This window comes from Solanum dulcamara, chromosome 6 (genome assembly GCF_947179165.1).
Source record: "Solanum dulcamara chromosome 6, daSolDulc1.2, whole genome shotgun sequence".
NCBI classification, from domain to species: domain Eukaryota; kingdom Viridiplantae; phylum Streptophyta; class Magnoliopsida; order Solanales; family Solanaceae; genus Solanum; species Solanum dulcamara.
This window is the reverse complement of record NC_077242.1, coordinates 68,197,497-68,220,677: the sequence shown is the minus strand read 5'-3', so window position 1 is coordinate 68,220,677 and position 23,181 is coordinate 68,197,497. Positions and strand designations below refer to the sequence as shown.

Below are 23,181 nucleotides of genomic sequence, written 5' to 3'. Positions count from 1 at the left end.
ATCTTAAATCATAACTAAAAATACAGAGATAAATTTAAATAATTTTTTCGAAATATTTTAACATTTGAAATTTACCCATCATATTTTAAACAATTAGAATAGTACCAAGCAAATGTTGATGTATATAGAAGGAAAAAATGAAGAAAATTATTTATACTCCAAACATGGCCAGATGATTCACCAAATAAAACAACGTGGCTTGTTTCTATTGGAGAAGATAGTGAAGAAATACGTAAATTGAAAAGAGAGAGCAAAATTAGAAAATATTTTATTATTGAAAAGGGGTGAGCAAAACTCCAATCTTCAAGAACAAGAGAAGCAAAAAGAGAAAAAGCTTCAATGGCGGAAAAACATGAAAATCTCACCTCAACCTCGGAACAACAATCGTCTTCTTCTGCTTCTGCGTATCAAAAATCTCCAGAAGATACCCTCAAGAAACAACCCCAGGTGCCCATTTTCTCAATTAAGTTTTTTTTTTTTTGTGATTTTAAGAATTCACTTTGGTGGAATTCTTTGTTGGGTATGTTTGGTATGAACTTGATGTATATCCTATGTATCTACGATTCAGAAAGTCGATAAAAAACTGGTCTTGATTGTATAATCTGTGTTATTCATTTGAGGTGTGGAGGTTCAGCTTTTTCTTGTTTTTATGCCAGTAGAATCCTTGAATTTGTTAAGCTTTTGGGAAAAGTTTGATCTTGGTCTAAATTTTTATTATTACAGTTAAATTTAAAGATGTTGATATGGGCAAAACGTGTAAGTAGGAAAGATGTATGCGTTCCTGTGTGTGTGTGTGTGTGGGGGGGGGGGGATACAGTAAAACCTTATCTCGGAACCCTCTTCCAAGAGTCAGCAGCTGTGCCTTCCCAATTTGCTCCCAGCTTCTAGGTTGAAAGTTGAGTGCTCGTGCGTCACTGGAACAACCTCTCTTGTCATTTTCCGGGATTTAATCTTTGGAGTTCCATGTCTTTTAAGTGTCAAAAATTAATGTCCGTTGTAAACAAACCTTACACACGTGTCCTTGGGTGTCCGTTGTTCATATATATTAGCACGCGTGTGTGAGTGGAAGTGAGCTATAATGAAGAGAAGTACAATGTCTTGGAAGCTACTTATCTTGAATAAACCTAATGCAGTTCTAAGTTCTGGATTTGCTTGCTTTTGATGTCATTATCAAGCATCCAACATTCTCTATTTGTAAACCATTAATTGCGTATCGAACATTGGTAGGAGTCAATGTCATGCTTATGCACTAGAGGATGTTATATGTCAATGTACATGAACCTGCTAATCATGTGCTAAATCATTAGACGTGTTAAAAAGGAAATCTATCTTATCTTGGAAAGGACCAAAAAGTTTTTTTGTGTGGGGGTGGGGTGGGGGGTGGGGTGAGGTGAGAAGAGGTAAAAACTTACCCGCATTTGGTATTTACCCCAAACCAGCAAATAAAGATATCCTTTCAACTTTCCAGCGCCACGAAATGCTATCGTTAGGTGCATAATCCTATGTCTTAGGGATAGCTACATTGCAGATTGAAATGTAGAAATTATAAATTGTCTATCTAATGTTGATTCTTTCTTTCTTTTCTTAATGTATTGATGACTGTTTTTACTTCATATGCGAGGATGCGATTCCATTTGGAATCTTCTTTTTTCTTGTGTTGCGCCCTTTATTATAGCCGTGATGTAGTGGGTAATCAGAGATTGGTTATCAGTTACATTTGGATACTGATTGGGATTTATGACCGATTTTGCACATTGAGTAGAAGGAAATTTCCGAAAAGCCTGATACTGCTTGGAATTTAAGACCCAAGAAATAGCTCATTTAGCACTATAAAATCCTATAAACTTGGTTCCCCAATTTATCAAATTAAATGAATTTCTCTTTATTCAACTTGTGGACCATAACAACCCATCTTTAGAGTAAGATTTTTCATCAAATCCAACCTTCACATTCAATCTGGTTTTAGGGTTGTGTTCATCAAGTGAAGATTAATGGAGTGGTAATTTGGAAGAGTTACTTCGACAGATGCTTCTCTGTTATGAACTTGATTGAACCACTCACGACAATGGCTGATTTTGGCTGGATTATAGATCTTGGTTCATGTCTAATAACACTGTCATGTGAGTTGTCTTTATTATCCCCATTGATGTCAAAAGCATTTACTGGCCACCTTTTGGTAGGCAAATGCCTTTGCAAAACTTGGATAGCCTGGATATTTTGCAGCCACAAACTTTTCCTTTTCAGTAGGATATTACTGGGCTTTTTATAAACTTTTTTGTGAAAGAAAATGCTTACTTGCATTTGAGAAGTTATTCGCTAATTCTTTTATCTGTTTTTACAGCTCCCATCATTTCAGGGTTCACCGTTGTTGAATTATCAGATGCTCCAAGCCATGTATCCTACACTGCTCCCCGGGGCTTTCGAAGTGCAGCCAATCCAGGAGGAGTTGAACCGTGGACCAGGCCTTTATGCTGTACCTGTTGCCCCTTTTATGGGACAATATGCAGGGTTTCCACCAAACACTCTAATCCCATTTACTTACGCTGTACCTACGTAAGTGTCCCTGAGACTTCAGATCTAGCTTTTGATGTATACGTTGTTGTCATCATCATCATCATCATCATCTTGCATAGCCTCTGTAATTGGCATGGCTGACTTCTCTTCCAGCATGGAACAACACAGGAATTAAACTGTCTAGTCTTAGTCCCTTTAGGTTTCCTTATTTTCCATTGTTTCATTGAATTAATGCCTCATATTCAGTTAGATAGATGTATCTGCCTGGTACTCAGGTTCTTGACTCCATATTTGATGTAGCAAGAATTGTGGATTTCTGCATAGTATTTCAATGCTTTTATAATCAAAGCTGAAGTTCTCGATTCAGGAGTACAACATGTCAGGTTTTTAAGAAATTCTCTGCTGTATCGGTAGAAGTGCATTTTAACCAATTTTGGTCCGTTTATTAAAAAAGTTCCCAAGCCCATAGCACCTGCAGATTAACACTTCTGGCTAGACAATGGAAGCGTGGTAACTAAAGTTGCCACAGCATAGAATACTCCAACGGTCCAACCTCCCTTGAAAATCATCCAAGAGTAGGAAAATAAAAATAAATAGAATGAGAATAATGACAAAAAGGACGAGGCTTACCTGTCACAGACCATTTAGGTTGGATGAGGATGATTTAGTATTTCTTGGTAAACCTAGCTGCTGTTCAGAGCTTTTTTTGTACATTCAATGTACTGACTAAATTCTGGCACTTTCCAAGATTTTCTTTATGCCAGAAATGTTTGACACCTCTTTGACTTGTGAATTTATTTTTTAAAATTGAATTCTAAACTAGCAACAAGAACTATGGCGCCACAATTCCAACCAAGTTGGGGTTGGCTATATGAATCCTCATTGACCATGTCGCTCCATTTAAACCATCTCAGGCAGTTCTCTTAAACTCTGCAAAAGTTATGTTAGATAGTTGCACACTCTTTCATAGGCAAGTACCTGATCTTGGTATTCAGTTACGTTTTGGATCATTTGTGGCAGGGAGGGAGAACTATTGTGAATTTGATTTATTTATTTGAATCAAAGAACTTCAATTTTTTTGATTCTTAAATACGGAAAATGCTTTTTATAGATGCACAGCAAACAGTTCTCATTTTTGTTTTCTCACCTTGAAAAGCTCCTGTAACATTTCATGTTGGCCTAGTCTCAGATTCTGGTCTGCAGCACTATATCATCATTAAGGTTGAACTCCTGAATAATCGCACATTGATAAGGAGCCTAATGTGGTATCGTACTGTGGTAGACATGATTTATGCGACTAGCACCTTTTCCTGTACATACTTAGCACCTTTTTTGTTGCTGATTATAAATTAACACTTTTTACTTTAACCTGATCAACAAATTAAAAGATGTTACTCTGCTCATTTCTCTTTGTATTCGCCACTTGGTGTTCATGCCTCTTAGTTGCTTGAAGATGTATAGTAATTTGTTACCATTGTTGTACTTATCATCTGCATAAATGACATCAACCTAAACTACTAGAGATGAAGCCATACAAACTTCTCGTGCACCTGGCAACTAGTAGGTATATATATCCAATCAATTGCATGTCATATTATTGATATCTTTATTCCCTTCATTTGCCCCTATACTCTGACAAAACACGAAGCCCCGATGTTGAGTGCTTAAGCCGGAAGTATTGGAAGTTGTACTTTTTAGTTTCTTAAAAAGGCTACTTCCATAAAAAACCTATTCGAGCAGAGCCTTATTAGTCTCTCCTTTCTAAAATTAAATAAACATCATGCTCTTGACAGTGGACCTAGTATTCCAGAAAATGGAGCTGTAGGTGAGGAGCAAGGTCAGATGGGACAGCAGCAGCCTCAGCAGCAACAGCTTGGACCTCAACGTCAAATAGTTGTCAGAAGATTTCAAATTGCATTTCAGCTAGATCTCTTGCTTATTTTGAAGCTGGCTGCAGTGATTTTTTTGTTCAATCAAGATGGATCAAGACAGAGGCTTGTTCTGCTTGTGTTTTTAGCTTCACTTGTGTACCTGTAAGTATTTGTCAATTATGATCACTTTTATTTCCTTTTCGTTTATTTATTTTATTTGTTGTGATGTGCGTTACTCGAGCTGAGGGTCTTTTAAAAACAGTCTCTCTACCTCCACGAGGTAGGGGTAAGCTGCGTACACTCTACCTCCACGAGGTAGGGGTAAGCTGCGTACACTCTACCCTCCCCAGAACCCGCTTATGGGACTACACTGGGTTTGTTGTTGTTTATTTATTTTATTAAATATTACAATTTGGTCTTAGAAAGCTGTTGTGACCATGAGATTTTTTTTGGATGCATCAAGTTCTGCAACATAACCAGTATGAATGAGAATGTGGATATACTAAAAGATAACCATAAAGTTCCCTTTTGGAAAAAACAGCTAGGTTGTCCCTACATTTGTATTGTTCTCCTAAATAGCATTCAGATCTTCACTTGCTTTTTATAGTTTATCATATCCCCATTTCCTTGGTTTCCTTTCTTGGGCATAGTTCTTTTGCTGCTTTTGGTGTCCTTCCATTCTCTCTTTGCTCCATTGTGGAATACTAAAGTGAATTGTTCATTGTCTTGATGGCGAACCCTCTAGCTTTTCTCCCGACCATTTATGCTTGTTTATTGGCCCTATTAGATATGTTTGTGTACCACAATAACCAAATTGAGTAAGGGTGTTCGGTTTGAAGGAAAATGTTTTCTAGGAAAATAAGTGGGTTTCCTACTAATTTTTCTTGTGTTTGGTAAGTAAGCAAAAAATATTATCCTTAAAGCATTTGTATATAATTTAGACAAATACTATGGGAGGTGGAGGTGAGGAGCTATGGGTGTGGGATGGTGGGGATGAGGGCTATGGGGTGGGGGTGAAGATGAGGTGCGTTGGAGGGTGAGAGAAAACAATCAATGTGGAATGTCACTTGTAGAACTTGTTTTTCCTACTTTCATTAGAGAACTCATTTTCCTCATTTTTAAGAAGCTTGTTTTCCTAGAGAAAATGTTTTCCAAAATATTTGACCAACCGAACATGGGAAAATTGGAAAACATTCTCTAAGTGTATTTAGTGCTATAATGCTTCCATACTTTTTGCTTCTTAGTTTTTTTTATATGATAAAATCATATAATTTGCTTTGTGGTTGAATTGCCTATGAAAGACGGATAACTTAGAGCTTGTTTGGATGGGCTCATAACTTCTGACTTATATTAGGAATCTTAAGTTATGACTTTTGACTTATTTTTGTTCTTTTGGCTTAAAAGCACTTTCTTTATCTTACCCAAACACTACAAAAGTGCTTAAAAACTATTTTGGCGTAAGAACACCTAAAACAAGCCAATCCAAACAGGTTCTTACTGTTGTGTTAATTGAAATTCGTCCTTTTTTTTTTAGTTTTCTTGTTAAGTCACGTCATATAATTCGCGTTGGTCATTGTAGATATCAAACTGGAGCTCTTGCACCTTTGGTACGGTGGCTTTCACAAGGAATGCAGAGAGCTGCTGCACCTCCCCAACCACCTAGGCCAGCTGTCAGGGAAGATAATGTACCAGGTGCTGGAAGGCAAGGAAATGACAATGTTGCAGCCGGAGGTACTTTCGTTCAACTTATGTCAATGAATAGATACACACATCTTAGATGTACATGGGGACTGTGCCCTTGTTGTCCTGCCCAGCACCATTTTGGTGCATCGCTCTTTACAATGAATACAAGTTAACTCTCTCAGAAGAAATATATATAGGCTGTGGAGTACTGATAAACCAACACTTGGTGCCTTTCTTTTTGTGGGGGTTTCAAAGTTTTAGCCCCTCTTTTATAAAACTAGCCATGTCAATTTACCAACATTAACTGAATCTTGCTTTCACGTTGGTCCAGAATGTCTGCTGGGGAATGCGTGCATTCATGAATTGTTTCTAAATGTAATAGTTAATGTGGATATTGGAACATGTAATTGTCAAAAATGTGGATACTGGAACATGTCTTAATTCTTCTTTGTCATACTGTTCTGGCAGAGGGACAACCTGGAGGTGAGAATGAGAATCAACAAGGTAACGACGTAAATAGGGTAGGTGAGAATGAGCATGCAGTGGAACCCGGAGCTGCTGATGGTGGCAACCGCTGGTGGGGTATTGCAAAAGAGATCCAAATGATTGTCTTTGGCTTCATAACTTCACTTCTTCCAGGTTTTCACAACATTGACTAGACTGTACAGATCAAGTAGCAGTTGCAGATAGCAAAGAGGGATGAAGAGAACTTCTCTTACTTTCAAAATTTACAGTGGCCTATACTGTTGCTACCATGTGTTTTGAGATGGCATCAAATGTATTGAGATTGTTTTCTCTTCTATTTGGCGAGGTTGTGTTTAATTAATGAAAATAGTTGCTTAATCCTCTATGTAAGTTTGTTACTTGGGGTGCGCGATTCGGTTTGCTATTTCAAAAGTTTGGTTAACTTTGGTATGGTAGATTCTTGTTCGATTTGGTAATTCGATTTTCGGTAATCTATGTCTACCCCTATTTGTAACCACAAAACAGGTAGGAACTTGCCAAATTTGTTCTCAGCATTTTCGTCACACATGAATGAGTGTGTGTTCGGTGTGAAGGAAAACATTTTCTCCAATTTTTTAATCTTCGGTTGATCAAATATTTTGAAAAACATCTCCTTTAGGAAAATAAACTTCTTAAAAATGAAGCTTAGTTGCACTAATGACATCCCTCCCGACCCTCCAACACACTTCATTTGCACTCCCACCCCTACCTCTTCACCCAACTCCCATAGTATTTGTATAAATTATATATAAATATTTTTAGGATAATATTTTATGTATCTACTGAACACAAGAAAATAAATAAGAAATTTACTTATCTTCTTAAAAAATATTTTTCAATAAAACATTTTTCATGAAAAATATTTTATTTCGCACCGAACTCATCCATAACTTCTTATCATAAAAACAATGAAAGAAATCATAATGTAATTAGTTTGTGGATTCCCCCCTCCTTATGCAGGAATTTTGCTTATTTACATGAATAGCACAAGCATTTCAATTGTTAGAATTTTAGTTATATAGTAAATTATCAACATTATCTCTACGAATTATATATATATATAAAAGAGAATCTTAGATTTGGTGATGTGGCGCTTTCTAAGGCCAAGAGATTCTTTTTATCAGAAATGGTATTTAGCTTTTGCACAAAATAAAGGGAAAAAAAAGAAGGAACGCTTCGGCAACCCAAATACACGCTTCCCTACATCTTCTCGATCAGAATAAACGCCGCTTTACTGCCTCATTATCTTCCGTTAGAATGCTTGCCCGTCGCTTCTTCTTCTTCTTCAACGGTCCCTTCGCCGCCCAAAGTAGATTCATTTTACTTCCTCATTGTTTGCCATTATAGTTTTCCCATCGCTTCTTCTTCTTCGACGATCTCTCCGCCGCCCAAAGTAGATTCATTTTACTTCCTAATTATGAGGCTTATAGATTTATTTATTTCTTCACAGATGATTGTTGTTAGTTATCTATTGTTGTATTTGATGTACATCTCTTGTGTAAGTAGTGTTCAGATTATAAATATATTTGAATGAGATTATTTAGATTAAATTTGAACTTTTTGTCTATTAACAATTCATTATGCAAGTTGAAAGAGCTATAATGGTTTGACTACTACGATGTTAACTGGGACAAATCAAACAGGCCTTTTATACGTCCTGCGAGAATCTTGTCACTGTGATCAATAAGTCAGTTTATCAAAGAAGAGTTCAAATCATAATCAAGTTCATTTTCAACATTTATCACTCACTTGAAAGAACAAACAATATTAGATGGAAGAAATATTTTGATGGTTACTATGGCTTCAATTGGAGTCATAGTAACCATGAAAATATAATATTTGTCCACAACTAGCAATGTCAATAATGTAAGCTTGGCTTCCTGGAAGATAGAATTGGAGCCTACTGCTGTGTGGAAAGAGAGCCATGGGCTCATGGCTGATGAATATTCAGATCAGAGATAGAAGAGCAACATTATCAACAATATGTTGGTGCACTGGATATTTAGATTGTTCTTTACACCGTCCAAGTTTAGTTTGTTTGTTGAATCTATTGATGAGATTTTGTAAAAAAAATAAAAATAAAAATTGTACGAATACATCACAATTGTTTTTGCTATATCTTTCTATGTTTTTCTTTTTGTGTTTCTTCATCAACCAACGAACTAATGCCAAGATTCCCAGGTGATCTGAAGACGGAGGACTATTGGAAGTACACAACATATTTGGTTTGTTGTTTATCATTTAAATTAATAACCATTAATCTTAATTATAGTGATGATTAATTATAAGAAATTTTCGCATCATGAGCTTCTTGAAAACGGGTATAAAGTTGTGCAGTTGGATATTCTTTACTCTTAGTTTGTGAAACAAATGCTTCATTCATTTGTAAAACATGAAGCAATAAACAAATGTTACAATTGAAAAATGTGTAGAAGATAAAATTGAACAAAGATGAAAACTATTTCAAGTATTCACTAAAGTTCTTGAGATATATGATAATCTTCTAATTTTTGTTGAAATACTTTTAATATCTCACTTTCTATGAGAATTTATATTACATTTATGACCGAGCGAAGCGCGGGCAAATTACCTAGTATTGGAATAATACATAAGTACCACCCCAACTATGATCGAAATCACTAAGACACACTTAAACTTAACTAAGGTCCTATTACCACTATTAAAAAGAGTCCAAAAAGCGTCAGAACAAAATGCGACGGACAACGTTGCAAATAAACTGTGACGTCCCCCCACCCCCGTCGCTGTCCCCCGTCAGTCCCCCACCTTCGCCGCTGCCGTCCTGTGGTGCTTTAGGAGTATTATTCATCTTTAAGAGGTTAGGGCTTAAACCTTATAAAAAAATCCAATTTATTATTTGTCATTTGTTAGTTAGTTAATTAGTTGATTACATTTAATTTATTGTAGTTCATTTGTATATTGGATTGTGAAATTAGTGAATGTAGTTATAGTTTTGATTTTAGGGCTTAAGTTAGATTTGAGTTGTTGAATTAGATTGTAAATTTTTTAGTACTTTGTGATGTTAGTTAGTTAATTAGTTTATGCCATTTAGTTTGTTGTAGTTTATTTGTATATTTGATTGTAAAATTAGTGAATCTAGTTATAGTTTTGATTTTAAGCTTTAAGTTAGATTTGAGATTTTGTATTAGATTGTAAATTGGATAGTAATTTGTGATTTAGTAGTTACTTAATTAGTTTATTCCATGTAGTTTGTTGTAGTTTGTTTGTATATTGGATTGTAACTTAGGAAGTTTTGAAGTTTGAAACTTAGAGAAAAATATTGGAACTTAATTAGAGGCTTGAGTTTTAGGACTTTAGAACTTATAATTAGAATAATTTAGATACTTGAATTTTAGGATACTTAAATTTAGAAATTGAACTTAATTAGAACTTTGAAGTTGAATTTTTCGTTAACTTTAGAAATCTTGTTGAAGTTAAGCTTTCTTTTGAACTAATTAAGCTAATGTTGAACTTTAGAATAACTTAGATACTTAAATATAGGAAATTTTGAAGTTTGAAACTTAGAAAAATATTGGAAATTGGATACTTGAATTATAGGACTTTAATTTAGAACTTATAATTAGAATAACTTAGATACTAATTTTGAACTTTAGGTTTGTATAATTTTTGAAATCTTTAGACTTTAGAATTAATTAAGCTAAGTAAAGTTAGATATTTATAGTCATGAAGTTGAACTTTAGGACTTTTGAAGTTAAACTTAGAATTTTTTTAGGTGTGTATAAATTTTGAACTCTTTAGACTTTATAGCTAATTTGAATAACGTAGATACTTGAATTTTAAGATATTTTAATTTAGAACTTCAACTTGAATGTCATGAGGTTTGAAACTTAATTTTTACTTGAATTAATTAGAATATGAACTTAATTATAAGTTGAATTAATTAGAATATGAACTTAATTATAAGTTGAATTAATTAGAAATTAAAATTAATTATAACTTGAATTAATTAGAACATGAAATTAATGATAACTTGAATTAATTAGAATATGAACTTAATTATAACTTGAATTAATTAGAATTTGAACTTAATTATAACTTGAATTAATTAGATTATGAGCGGCACATATGTGATATGAGAGATTCGATTCAGCTAACGCTTGAACAGTCCACTCAAATTTGGATAGAAAAAGTGGTTGGAGGCAGCCACAAGGACCGAATATATGAAATGAGCTCTAGGAATAATGTACGAAGATTCCAATCAGGTTTAGAAGATATTGGATAGTCACGTCAAGCTAAGGCCGTTGATGAGATTCAGATAGCTGCTTTGTCTCAGCAAATTGCAGAACTTACATGCGCATTGGCAGAATCTGAGAAAAGAAGGGTTGAGGAGCATAAAAGTATGAATGAACAAGTTGAGCAAATTAGAGAACAAGTGATCAACCTCGCCTGTCAACCTCTGCCCCATTATTCAAGAGGGTCCACTCCGAATGAATCCGACGATAGTGGTGAATACATAGCAAATAGTCCTTAGGTTTCCCATGTTAGTTTATGAACATTTTGAAATTTTTTGTTAACTTTGAAACACTTTAAATCGTTCTAAATAATGACTTTATTCGTTTTAAATGTTTAATTATATTTGTTATTATGTATTTTGCGTATTTTATTTGTTGTTATTTGTGTTTGAATGAGCTGAATTGCTATGAAGTGAATTAAATTTTGATTGCAGAAACTGCAGGTTTCTGCTGTCAAAAATGTTGTAGAAAAGCGGCGGACAGGGTCCTTTAGTCCGTCGCTTTTCTGAAAATTTTTAAGAACTCCAAGATCAAACAACGACGGACGGAGACCAATAATCCGTCGCTTTATATTAAATAATTATTTTTAAAAAAATAAAAAGACTGAGTCCGTCGTTTTTTTATATATTTTTTTTAATTAAAAAAATTTAGGGGCGACGCTGTCCGTCGCTTTTTTAAAAGCGTAGAGCCAAAAAGCGACGAAAGTGATTGCGTCGCTTTTCCGTCGATTTTGACCAAAAAAGCGACGCAGTCCATTGCTTTTTTGCGTCGTTTTTTCACATGTTTTAGTAGTGTATACCCCCTTGAACTCATTTTTTCTCGTATTTCCGTACACCTTATTTGCCTATGTGGCACACTCCGTGACTTCACCTGACTTTCGTCTTCCATTAGCATTGCCTACTCGTAAGACATTATACAAAGTAACCAGATCCCCTCACTTGAGTTCTTGGTTAGGCGTGTGGAAGATTTGTTGGAGGCGGTGGTGACCAATAAAAATTGGCCACATGTAATAAAAATATTGAAAAAGGTGAACCATCTCCATTTTCTTCTTCTTTTTACATCTCCATTAATCCTCTTTCTTTCCATCTCCATTTCTTCTTCTTTTTACATTTCCATTAATACTCACTCTTTCTTTCCATCTCTAGTTTTTTTTCTTTATTTTACATCTCCATTAATACTCCGATTTCATAATTGTGATTAAATACCCATTCGGGAAATGAAATTGGAACAAAAAAAAAGAAGGTGATGAGAGAGAACGGAAGAGAAGAGACAGAAAGGAAAAGACAATAAGATTTTTATTATATATAATATATAATAACAAAATTCAATAATATAAGGTTAAGTGGGAAATAAAAGGTTTTTATTTAAAATAAAAAAGTGGGGCCGCATGTGTTTTATACTTCCTCCAAGTAAGCTGATTGAGTGTGCCACCTAGGCAAATAAGGTGCACGAAATTATGAAAAAAATGAGTTTGGAGAGGGATAATATGACCTTAGTTAAGTTTAGATGTGTCTTAGCAATTTCGATCATAATTGAAGGTGGTACTTGTGTATTATCCTACTAATATTTTAGTGATTTTTCAACAGATGACATAATAGTTCTCTTGACAACAAACTTTATTACTAGTTTTAATTAATACTTCCCCTCCTAATTGGGAGAAATAGAAAGAAATAGAATAATGATATACTGAAAAATTTCGTTAAAGCACTATCTGATTATCAATCTATGATAAATGTTCTATGGAAAATATTTCCCCTACATCTTGCTAAAGTCGTCTGAATTGCCTTGCAAGCGCTACATCTGTGTGGTAAGCCTACATCAAAGCATGTAAATAGTGTTGGGTATTTGTCCTGAGTTTCATACCATAACTGAGTTTTTCGTTTTAGGAAAAGGAGAACAAAAAGTCTCCATATATGGCTAGTCCTTTTTCTTGTAGGAAAAAATTTATGACTCTATAAATAGATGTCATTCCTTCTAATATGGTAGCATTCACAATGTAGTCCCAGGGGGCTTTGAGAGTTCTGTGTGGGGGAGAATTTGTGAGACACAAGTGATAACGTTATCACTTGTGTGAACCTGTTTATATTCCGAGTGAATTGTGAGATAATTTCTCTCGATATTTTGTACTCTCATATTTATAGTAAATTGCTTATCTCCTCTTGTAGATGTAGGTTGATGGACCGAACAACGTTAAATGTTCATGTCTCTTTTGGTATATTTATCACTTGTCTTCTTACGGTCATTTGAGATTTGTTTTGCTATCTTCCGCATGACACCTGATTATTTTCGGTCCTAACAAACAGAAGATCCTTTTTTTTGGATTGTCTTGTTTTTTCAGGAAGAAAACCTTAGCACAAGGAGACAGAAATATGTATTTGTAAAATGATGATTTCTAGGACAAGTCTTTGTTTACAACTCAACCTACTATTATTGCTTTTATGAAGGCAACTCCCTTGATTTGTCATTCGAGTTCTCATACTTCTTTCTAAAAATGTTTGTTTTCTTGGTATGTAATCAAAGCTTTAGGAAATAAGAATTAGTTTGTGTTGTTATCTGATGTAAAATAAGACTAAGATTGATTTTCATTTGGGAAACTATGGGTTCCAGTCATGGAAAATCTTCAACTATCAGGGATCAATCAGTTGAAGTCGCGGTATCTTCAGAGAAGGAAGAAATCCTTCACACCAGGAGACGAAAACCGAATCCAAGACTCAGCAGAGGAGTACCAAAAGGCATAGAAGGTGAACTAGTTGTTGCTGGATGGCCTAATTGGCTTGTTGCAGTTGCAGGTGATGCTTTAAATGGATGGCTTCCAAGAAAAGCTGATACTTTTAACAAAATAGATAAAATTGGCCAGGGAACTTACAGTTATGTCTACAAGGCTCACGATTGTTTGCTCAATAAGTTTGTTGCTCTGAAGAAGGTTCGTTTTGACAATTTTGAACCCGAGAGTGTCAAGTTTTTGGCAAGAGAAATCATTATATTGAGAAGGCTTGGTGATCACCCGAACGTTATCAAATTGGAAGGTTTAGCCATCTCGAAAATGCACTATAGTTTGTACCTTGTTTTTGATTGCATGGAATATGATCTCAAGGCAATTCAGGAACAAAAAGGTGTCAAGTTTTCTGAACCTGAAATCAAATGTTACATGAACCAGCTGCTTAAAGGGCTTGATCACTGCCATAGCCGTGGTATCTTGCATCGAGATGTAACAACTTCTAACTTGTTAGTTGATAAATATGGTATCCTGAAAATTACAGATTTTGGGTTGTCAATATTTTTTGATCCAGAACAAAGCATCCCCTTAACTAGCAAAATTGTGACTCTCTGGTATCGGCCACCAGAACTTTTGCTTGGATCAAATTGTTATGGAGTTGGAGTTGATTTATGGGGTGTTGGTTGTGTACTTGGTGAACTATTTACTGGAAAGCCTATTATGCCTGGTAAAACTGAAGTTGATCAATTGCATAAAATCTTCAAGCTGTGTGGTTCTCCATCTGATGATTTTTGGCTACAATCTAAATTGCCTAATGCAAAGATATTTAAGCCAATAAAGCCTTATAGACGGATTCTTCACACGGCCTTTTATGATCTTCCTGCAGCTGCTGTAGGACTAATTGACACTTTACTTTCCTTAAAAGCTGAATACCGAGGGACTGCAGCTCTTGCTCTTCAGAATGAGTTTTTCACAACAAAACCATTTGCTTGTGATCCCTCAAGTTTGCCACAGTGTCCCCCTAGCAAAGAGATCGATGCAAAGAAGACAGAAATCATGAGGAGTAGGAACCAGAAGTATGCACGCGATAGAAGTGTAAGGGCATTTCCATATCCTGAAGCTAATGCAGAATTAAAGAGTAACATAGACAGAAGACAACTCCTTACTCATTCAAAAGCCCGGGATAGGCTTGAAAAAATAAACGAATGTGTCTCAGAAGGTGTTCTAAATGAAGGAACAAACTCCTCTGAATGTTTTCAGGTGTCCAGCAGAAAAGAGGGCTCAGAGAATTATACTCAGATTTTTGCTACTCCTAATCAAAGGAATAATCAGAGAGCGATAAGGAAAGAACCAATTCATGATGACCATGATATCAAGGGAAAGAAGAAGTGGTCAGGTCCATTACCTGCTGCATCAGATAAAATGCAGGATTTACTCAGAGAGCATGACACCATGATCCTCAAAACTGTTACACATGCGAGGCTTGAGAAGGGATCAACAGCTAAAGGGAATGACCATGACTCTAAGGGAAAGATGAATCATTCTTTAGGTCCATCAACGACATTGACTAATGACCAAATATCTACTCTTTTACTTGACAGGTGGACCAATATGCAGGGATTACCAAGAGAGCATGCGGCATGGATCCTAAAAGATGCTCAATGGGTGATGTCTGACAAGAAAAAAATGTCGGAAGGGGAAGGCAATAACTCCAACCAACTTATTGAACAATTGTTGCCTCCTGCAGAATCAGATGGCTTTGACTTCCTGGAAGACAACCAATATTTTGGTCCACCTCCATCTGTATCAAAACCAATTGATGTGGATCGAATAATTAGAGAGCACGACCGATAGATCCAAGAATCTGTTGAACGCACTAAGCAACAGAAAAAACTAGCTAAAGCTCGGTTTTGAGGTATGAAAACCAATACAAGCTGCTTGGATGTTCACTCTTTTTACAGAAAAAAGGTCTATTCTGGATCAATATATAGTCTATTTCCAGAATGGGAAGATGAAACTAGTTATCCCTCTTGCCATACTGCAGCTAGTACTCAGGCTTTATAAAGGTTGCCAATCAGAGACATATGACCATCTGTGCTCACATTGTCTTTAGATGCAATGATACAGGAACAATGAAGCAAATGTACAGGTGTATTGTTACTGGTATTGGAATAATAATCTTTATCCCAATGTGGCCTTGTTTTAGTGTTAGTATTGTCCCTCACTTGGACGATCATGCTCCCTTGTTGGATTATTTGACTATTGATGTTAACTCATTCCAGTTCTGTTTGAGATCCTTGATGATCCAATGGGGGAGCAAAGTCTATTGAAATGACAAAGAAAGTAAATAATCCAACTTTTGATGTGATAAGTTTGATCAGAAGTGCTTTTGTTTAACCATCCATTGTCAGTAACTCACTTGTCTTCCTGTTACACTTTTCACAGAAAATAGTCATTTCCAGACCTGGATCAACTATAGTCCATTTGAAGAAAAAACCGAGAGAGGAGGGGGAAGAATTTGTTGATTTAAATTCACGTTCCTTGGACTGCAGAAGATAATTGTCAGAGAGAGAAATTTCTACTGTGCAATGTCTATTTATCTGGATTTCCAACTGCTACTTCTAATCTTCAGTTGGTTAGTTTTTCATTCAAATATTTCCGACTTTTGCCTTCTTCTGAAATTGAATTCTCTACCTTTAGTTATGCCTAACTATTTTCCTGGACTGCAGAGTGAGAGATTTTTTGTTGGAAATCCTTCTTAATTCAGACATTGTATATGAAGTGTGTAATCTCAAGGAGATTTTCTTGAAGTGCTCAGTATTAAGTTGGTCTGGAAGTTGTTTTCATAAGTGTTTCTTTGAAATATCTTCTTTAAATCGTGGATTGCGGTCTGCTGTCATCCTTTGATTTTGTATGCCCATTCCCTTTAATTTCTCATGCAATGGATTGTCTTGATAGATTCATTGACGCATCCCAGTAACTTGTTGCCCAACTCCTTTGGTTTCTTTTTATAGTGTATACCTGTGATCAACATTACAAATTCATCAGCAACTGCCTTCTATAGTTTTAAGCATTGTTGTCATCGTAAAAACACTACGACTAACTCTATTTCCAGAATGGAAAGGTGAAAGCAGCATTCCTGCACTGCCATGCTGCAACAAGTACTCAGATTTCAAAAGTGGCCAATTAGTAATATCTTTGATCTGACCTTCTGTTCCTTAGATTGAATCTATAACTTGATGCAATTGATACAGAAAGAATGAGGCAAACATATAGAAGATTAAGGTTACATTATAGTTTGAGAATTTTTGGTTGAAAAGTGCAGGAACTCACTTTAATTAATATAAACTAAAACTAGGTGTAAGCCCTTTTAATGCCACTGGCTTTATATTGATCTAAACATACATGGGCTTAAGATATTCATCACTCTCTGCAGTTCTTTCTTCCTGAAATCCATCTCCAGTCTATTTTTTCCAAAATCCAATCAGAAGAACAAGAAGCTCCCAGAAGGACTCCTTTTACAGCAATTGGGAGCTAACTATGGTTTAATGCTGATGTACAACTCATCCTCAGGACCTCAAGAATAAATATCGTCCTCTCATCAACCTAAGAATTGGATCTCTTCATCCTTCCATATTTGTTGCTAGCCACTCATTATCCTACCAAACATTTTTCCAGAAAGGTGCTATTTTCTTTAATCGGCATCAGCAGTACTCATCGGATCAACATCAGCTTCTCCCCCTATGGACCCTTATGGTGTCTCCTTAGTTGAAACCTGAACTCTGAAATCCTCCAAACTGTCACATCAAATTTTAGTCAAAGGCCCGTTCTTGGGCACTTAGTGTGAAGCTCATGATGGAGGGCGGATCAAGCAAGACTGACAGGCTTTTGAAGGTGAGGTGCAGATGACACCTTACGCGAATCCCAAATCTAAATAGGAGAGGAAAATAAATGTTTTATAAGGCATAGTTCAAGTTCACATGGTACACAAACTTTTTGGGCGAGGCGTGAGACAAATACATGCGAGCCTAGTCCAAAAGCGAACAATATGTATCATGGGCTTGAGTTGTGACACATAGTGTCCTTATTCAACAGCTCCTTCATGCTCATTAGACTCTGCAGCCACTCATTTTCAGGAGTCGTTGGAGGGAAGTGATTGAAATGCAACAAGAGAAAGAGAGCATCTTCATCCCTCAAATCAAGGCTCCAATGAAGGCTAAAGCGAGTGAAAAGACTACTGATGGTTAAAATGAAGAGACATAAGATGAGGCAAAAGTGGTGCCGTGGCTTGTTGTTTGGATAGATTGCTAAATTTGGAATTGCCAGAGGAAAAGAAGAAACTTAATCTTTAACAGATCATAAGCCTCTACAGTGAGTTCCTCAGCACGGCCACTGATACCACGTCCACCTCATTGCAATGGATTATGGCCAACTTAGTCAAATACCCTTCTATTCAAGAAAACTATATCTGAGGTAGTTAACAGGGCAAACCCAAATTAAGGAAAAATAAAAAATGCATTACCTAAAAGCAGTGATTTTGGAAGGTCTAAGGCAACACCCACCAGTTCACTTGCAGCTGCCACACGCGGTGACAAAGAAAGTAGAACTCAGTAGCTATGTCATACCTAAGGATTCCACAATCAATGTCTAACCAGATAGATTCTTAGTGTGTGGTGGTGATGATCATGATGCAGGCTGTTGTCTCCCAATACATACACAAGTGATTGTGGTCGCAAGTAATAAAGTGATTGTAAACAATCGGATGTCAAATTCCACAGGGACTTAGTGCTGACAAATTCTTTAGTAAATTCTACTAAGATTTAGTAACAAGTGTCGTCGGATTTCAAGAGAATTGTTTGTTTGTTTATTCTAATAATTATACTAAAGAAAAACTATTAAAAGTGATTAGATTGTAAGAGTTGTTCATAGAGATATTAGAGTTGTTCACACAGATATTAGATTGTGAGGCTGGATACATGGGGCATCCATAAGAGAGGAAGTTTCAAGTATCTTGGGTCTATTGTCCAAGGAAATGGGGAGATTGACGAAGATGCCACTCATCGTATTGGTGCAGGATAGATGAAATTTAGGCTCGCATCTGGAGTCTTGTGTGATAAGAAGGTGCTATCAAAACTTAAAGCAAGTTCCACAGAGTATTAGTTAGATCAACTATGTTGTATTGGGTAGAGTGCTGGCCTCTCAACAATTCTCACATCCTGAAGTTGAAAGTTGTAGAAATGAGGATGTTGTGATGGATGTGTGGACATATTTAGAGAGATAGGATTAGAAAGAAGGATATCCAAGACAAGGTGAGAATGGCTTCAATGGAGGAAAAGATGCGGAAAGTGAGAGTGAGATGATTCGGGCATGTGAAAAGGAGATGTACGGATTCCAAAGTGCAGAGGTGTGAGAAGATGACTATGTATGGTTTAAGGAGAGGTAGAGGTAGAGATAGACCAAAGAACCATTGAGCAGAGGTGAGTAGACATGGCATGACACAGTTTCAGTTTACCAATGACATGACTTTATATAGAAGGTTTTGGATAGCAAGAATTAGGGTAGAAGATTAGTAGGTAGCAGTGCATTGTCTTGTTACACATCCTTACTAGTAGTTGTAGTATTGCTCCTGTAGTTGCTTGTCCTTTGATTTCTGGTACTACATGTTGTTTTTTTGTACTTCAACTATTATTTTATTTTGTTGCAGTTACTGTCATGTAACTATCTGTTGTTTTGTTACTATGTGATATTATTGTACTTCTGTTACTTCTTTTTTTGGACTGCATCAGAATGTTTTTCCTTGAGCCTAGCGTCTATCGGAAACACCCTCTCACCCTTGAGGCAGAGGTAAGGTATGCGTATACTCAACCCTCCCCAAACCCCACTTTGTGGGATTATACTGGGCTAGTTATTGTTTTTAAACAAAGACAAATAATAATTATTTTGACAGCAATAAGGAATTGACTTTATTATTTCTTTTAAAATATCCCAGTTACTAAATGAAAAAGAAGAAGAATAAAACTCAGAGCAGCTACCAAATGCAGTGTATCTTAAATTTACTCATCTAAGAAGTTTCTATACCAAACAAAACTCAGGTTTTCTTACTCTCTTTGGTGAGCTACTATATAAAACCTGTCTCTTTCATTAGATGCATGTAAATTCTTATATTTATAATATACTAGTCAGTATATTCTTTGCCCTATAAGCTGAGATTTATCAATGTGCCATAATGTTTGCGTACGTACCAAATACAAGAAAATAAGTAAGAAACTCACTTATTTTCCTAGAAAATATTTTCCATCATATTGAACACACAATATGTGTTCATCTTTATTGGAAAATAATTTGAGCTTTAAAGCCATAGGTGAACATTATAAACCCTTTCGAACAGGAGAAAAAGAAAAAAGTGAGACAAAATCAGGACCCAAATTATATTAATACCAGCGACAATTGAGAAATCTGAAAGTTAATTGGACTATCACCTGAGATCCAGCAGATGTAGGAAGCAATGCTCTAAATTTGACTTGAAGTTGTCGTCATCCCACTCCAATTGGCTCCACCATTCTGATGATCCTCTTATTACTTTGATGTTGTTGGAGGTTTGAATAGAGAGTGGCAACTTCCTTGGTCCATTGCATTCTAACACCTTAAGTTCCTCCAGGTGTTCCCACGGCTCCCCCAACGTTCCTAATTTTGGTAAGTATATCAAAACTAACTTCTGGACTCTTGGAATTTGACTTGAGCTGCATTGCACAAACAACTCTACCAGCTTTGTACAGAATGCAATTTCAATTTCCAAGTGCTTGGGTACAGAAAAAGCTCCACCAACGTTGAAAAGACATGTTAAACTTGAACAAGATAATATATCCAATTGGCATAATTTGGAAAACCTTAGACCCAGAAGTTGACCGAAATCAGAAACACTCTTTAAATTACGTACTGCATCAAGCTTGAGATATTCCAGATTTGGCAGAGGGTCAAACTGTCCACTTCCTTCTTCCGCTGGTCCAAAATCACAAGTAACATTCGTGAATGCAGAGTGATTTTAATCCATCAAAACTCTTGTTCGCAATCAACTTCCTGAGATCCATGCATTTGCGCAAGTACAAATCTGAAGCAAACTGTAACATGCCTGAGAGCTCTCCGTTACTGAAAATTTTACAATTAGAGACGCATATCTTCCTTGCTGACTTTTTAACTGATACAAAAAATGGATTTTCCCGACTTCAATGTGAAATCTTTTCAATCTTTTCATCCAGGTGTGGTCTCCAATGAAAATTGATGAGCTATCCAATCTAATAAAAAGAGAAGTCAGATTGTGTAGAGATGATATCTCATCAAAAGGTGTTGGTCCAAAATAGCTGCCCATCATATTTATTATTTCAATGTTAGACAATTTGAGGAAAAATCCTTGGCCGATGCTCTCCTTCAAATCAGCAACAGGCAGATTTAATAGCCTCAGATTTGTCAACTTATCCATTCCTTGCGGCAGGCATCTTTTAGACTCTCAATCATTGTGATTCCCCTGTTGTAAGCTTTTTCGTATGTGTCATGTTCACCGACGAAACCCTCTGCCCACCAGCAATGTATGAGATCATCTGTTGGAAAAGCCAAAGGGTATAAGGAGCAATACAAGAAACAACTTTGAATGTCACCTCTCCTTTTGTTCATATTGTTTCTTTGCTCTGTCGATAATTCAATATCTGGAGATACTAAATTCTCAAAACTCAACTTGATGATCTTGTAAACCTTTTGTATTACATCTGTGTCATAAGGTTCAGACATTCTAAGTGAGTCCAAAGCATTTACCCATTGCTCGACCCTCTTCTCCCCGTTCATAGATGCTCCAATAACAGTGATTGCTAAAGGTAAACCACCATAGTCTCTTGCAATATCCATTGCCAATGGCTGAATATCTTCCCGATTGGCAACATCTCCTGCATTTTTGATAAACAGATGTCAAGATTCATCCTCATCCAAAGTGGAAATATTCATTTCGATGTCTGTTTTCATTTGCTTACAAACACCCCCAAAGCGAGAAGTTATAAAAACCTTGCCTCCTTCATGACCTTTGGCTTGGGGCACACCTACATGATCCAAATTTATAGCTTACCAAACATCATCTAGTATGAGAAGGAAACTCTTTTCTTCCTTGAGCCTTTGGTAGATTTTGTTGGCATTGCTTTCTTCACTTCCCTCGTTATCTACCTCTAGGCTTAATCTTTTGGCAATTAATGCTTGAACCTTACTTATGTGCTTTGGTTTGGGCATTGTAATCCATACCACAACACCAAAAGACAATTTTGACTTTGACACGTCAATCTGTCGGAGCTCATTGTTCAGATTTTTCATCAATGTAGTTTTCCCAATTCCTCCCGCACCCCACACTACGATGATGCAGACCTGAAAGGATTCACATACCCAAAAAAATAATTTACCCACAAGTGAAAGATGCGACAATAGTCATATAGAAGAAAATTAGAAAATTAGAGAAAGAGGCTTTGATCATTCAATCATATAATGTTTTGATCCAATTCCGTCATTGGGGGCTACTTATGCCTTTTCGCTAAAATCTAATTAGACAGGAATTATAATAAAATTAGCAACTAATCTTGATTTAATTCCAGCAATACCTTATCATCTTCCAAGTGTTGGAGTATTTGATTGAGATTCCTTGTTGCTTCTGGCTGACCTTTTATTGATGATACAGGCAAGTACTCAATCACCTGGTAATTTTCTACCATCAAATTGGATCCAAAGCTTTCTCCTACCTCTTTAAGCATGAAAAGTTGATCTCGGATGTCCCGTGCTTGACTGGAGACATGCGAGCGAAGGCTGCAATTTGGACAACACTTATATGCAAGCATCTTAGCTGCTGCAATGCTTTCTTGCTCAGTTTTCCATTTATTCTCTAGCTCGCAAACATCTTCAATCCACTTGACAACATCTGGTTTTGGTTGGTAGCCTTTTTTCTTATCTTCTTCTATCTTTGCATTGATATCATCTTTAAACTTTGTTAGCTTCTCTATTTCCTCCCTTAGATTTTCAATTTTTGACGAGAAACTGACAAAATTTTCAATTTACACATGAACCTCCCCACCTCAACAACACAAGCAGATACAACAGTAACAAGTATTTCCATTGAACAATTTTTGAGGTAAAGAAAATATATATATTTCTGATCAGAATGCTAATGATGTTCTCTCAAAGATGATCTAAACTGACTGTTTCTTGTTTATTTAAGACAGAATTCCGAGAACTAAAAGAAAAAGGCAAAGGCAATTATTGGAGTAAAACTGCAGCGGCTGAGCTGAAGAAAATGGACAAGGTAATTTTTTAAAGTTGACAATAATTGAAGAAGGACAACAAAGATCTCAAGAGTCCCCACAACTTCTGAGTGAGGATTTTTCTCAAACTCACTTTTAATTTGGACCATCATGGATGTCTTTTAACGTATCACTTAGATTCTCTTAAATTAAATTGGACATATAGAAGACTCGTTATCCCATTAGGTTTAAAAATGAAGGAGTAGTTGTGTCACTTTTAAAAAGCCCTGGAAATGGTCTGCTTGAGCGGACTTCTATGAAATGAAAGAGTTTCACGAGAATTGTCTTGATCGTCGGAT

At 36.0% G+C, this 23,181-nt stretch overlaps 2 protein-coding genes and 1 pseudogene across 2 annotated transcripts; 2 read left to right on the top strand and 1 right to left on the bottom strand.

Annotated features, from left to right (window-relative positions):
- Positions 1 to 256: 256 nt before the first annotated feature.
- Positions 257 to 6,988, top strand: LOC129891313 (uncharacterized). The gene is made up of 5 exons (XM_055966624.1): positions 257 to 447; positions 2,342 to 2,553; positions 4,308 to 4,547; positions 5,965 to 6,116; positions 6,537 to 6,988. Exons 1-5 carry the CDS (start codon positions 340 to 342, stop codon positions 6,725 to 6,727), a joined length of 903 nt encoding a protein of 300 aa, XP_055822599.1. The 5' UTR covers positions 257 to 339; the 3' UTR covers positions 6,728 to 6,988.
- A 6,403-nt stretch (positions 6,989 to 13,391) lies between these two features.
- On the top strand, positions 13,392 to 16,074 carry LOC129891311 (probable serine/threonine-protein kinase At1g54610). Its single transcript, XM_055966623.1, has 2 exons — positions 13,392 to 15,474; positions 16,005 to 16,074. Exon 1 carries the CDS (start codon positions 13,440 to 13,442, stop codon positions 15,411 to 15,413), a length of 1,974 nt encoding a protein of 657 aa, XP_055822598.1. The 5' UTR covers positions 13,392 to 13,439; the 3' UTR covers positions 15,414 to 15,474; positions 16,005 to 16,074.
- Positions 15,484 to 22,948, bottom strand: LOC129891312 (disease resistance protein At4g27190-like; annotated as a pseudogene).
- Between the last annotated feature and the right edge of the window lie 233 nt (positions 22,949 to 23,181).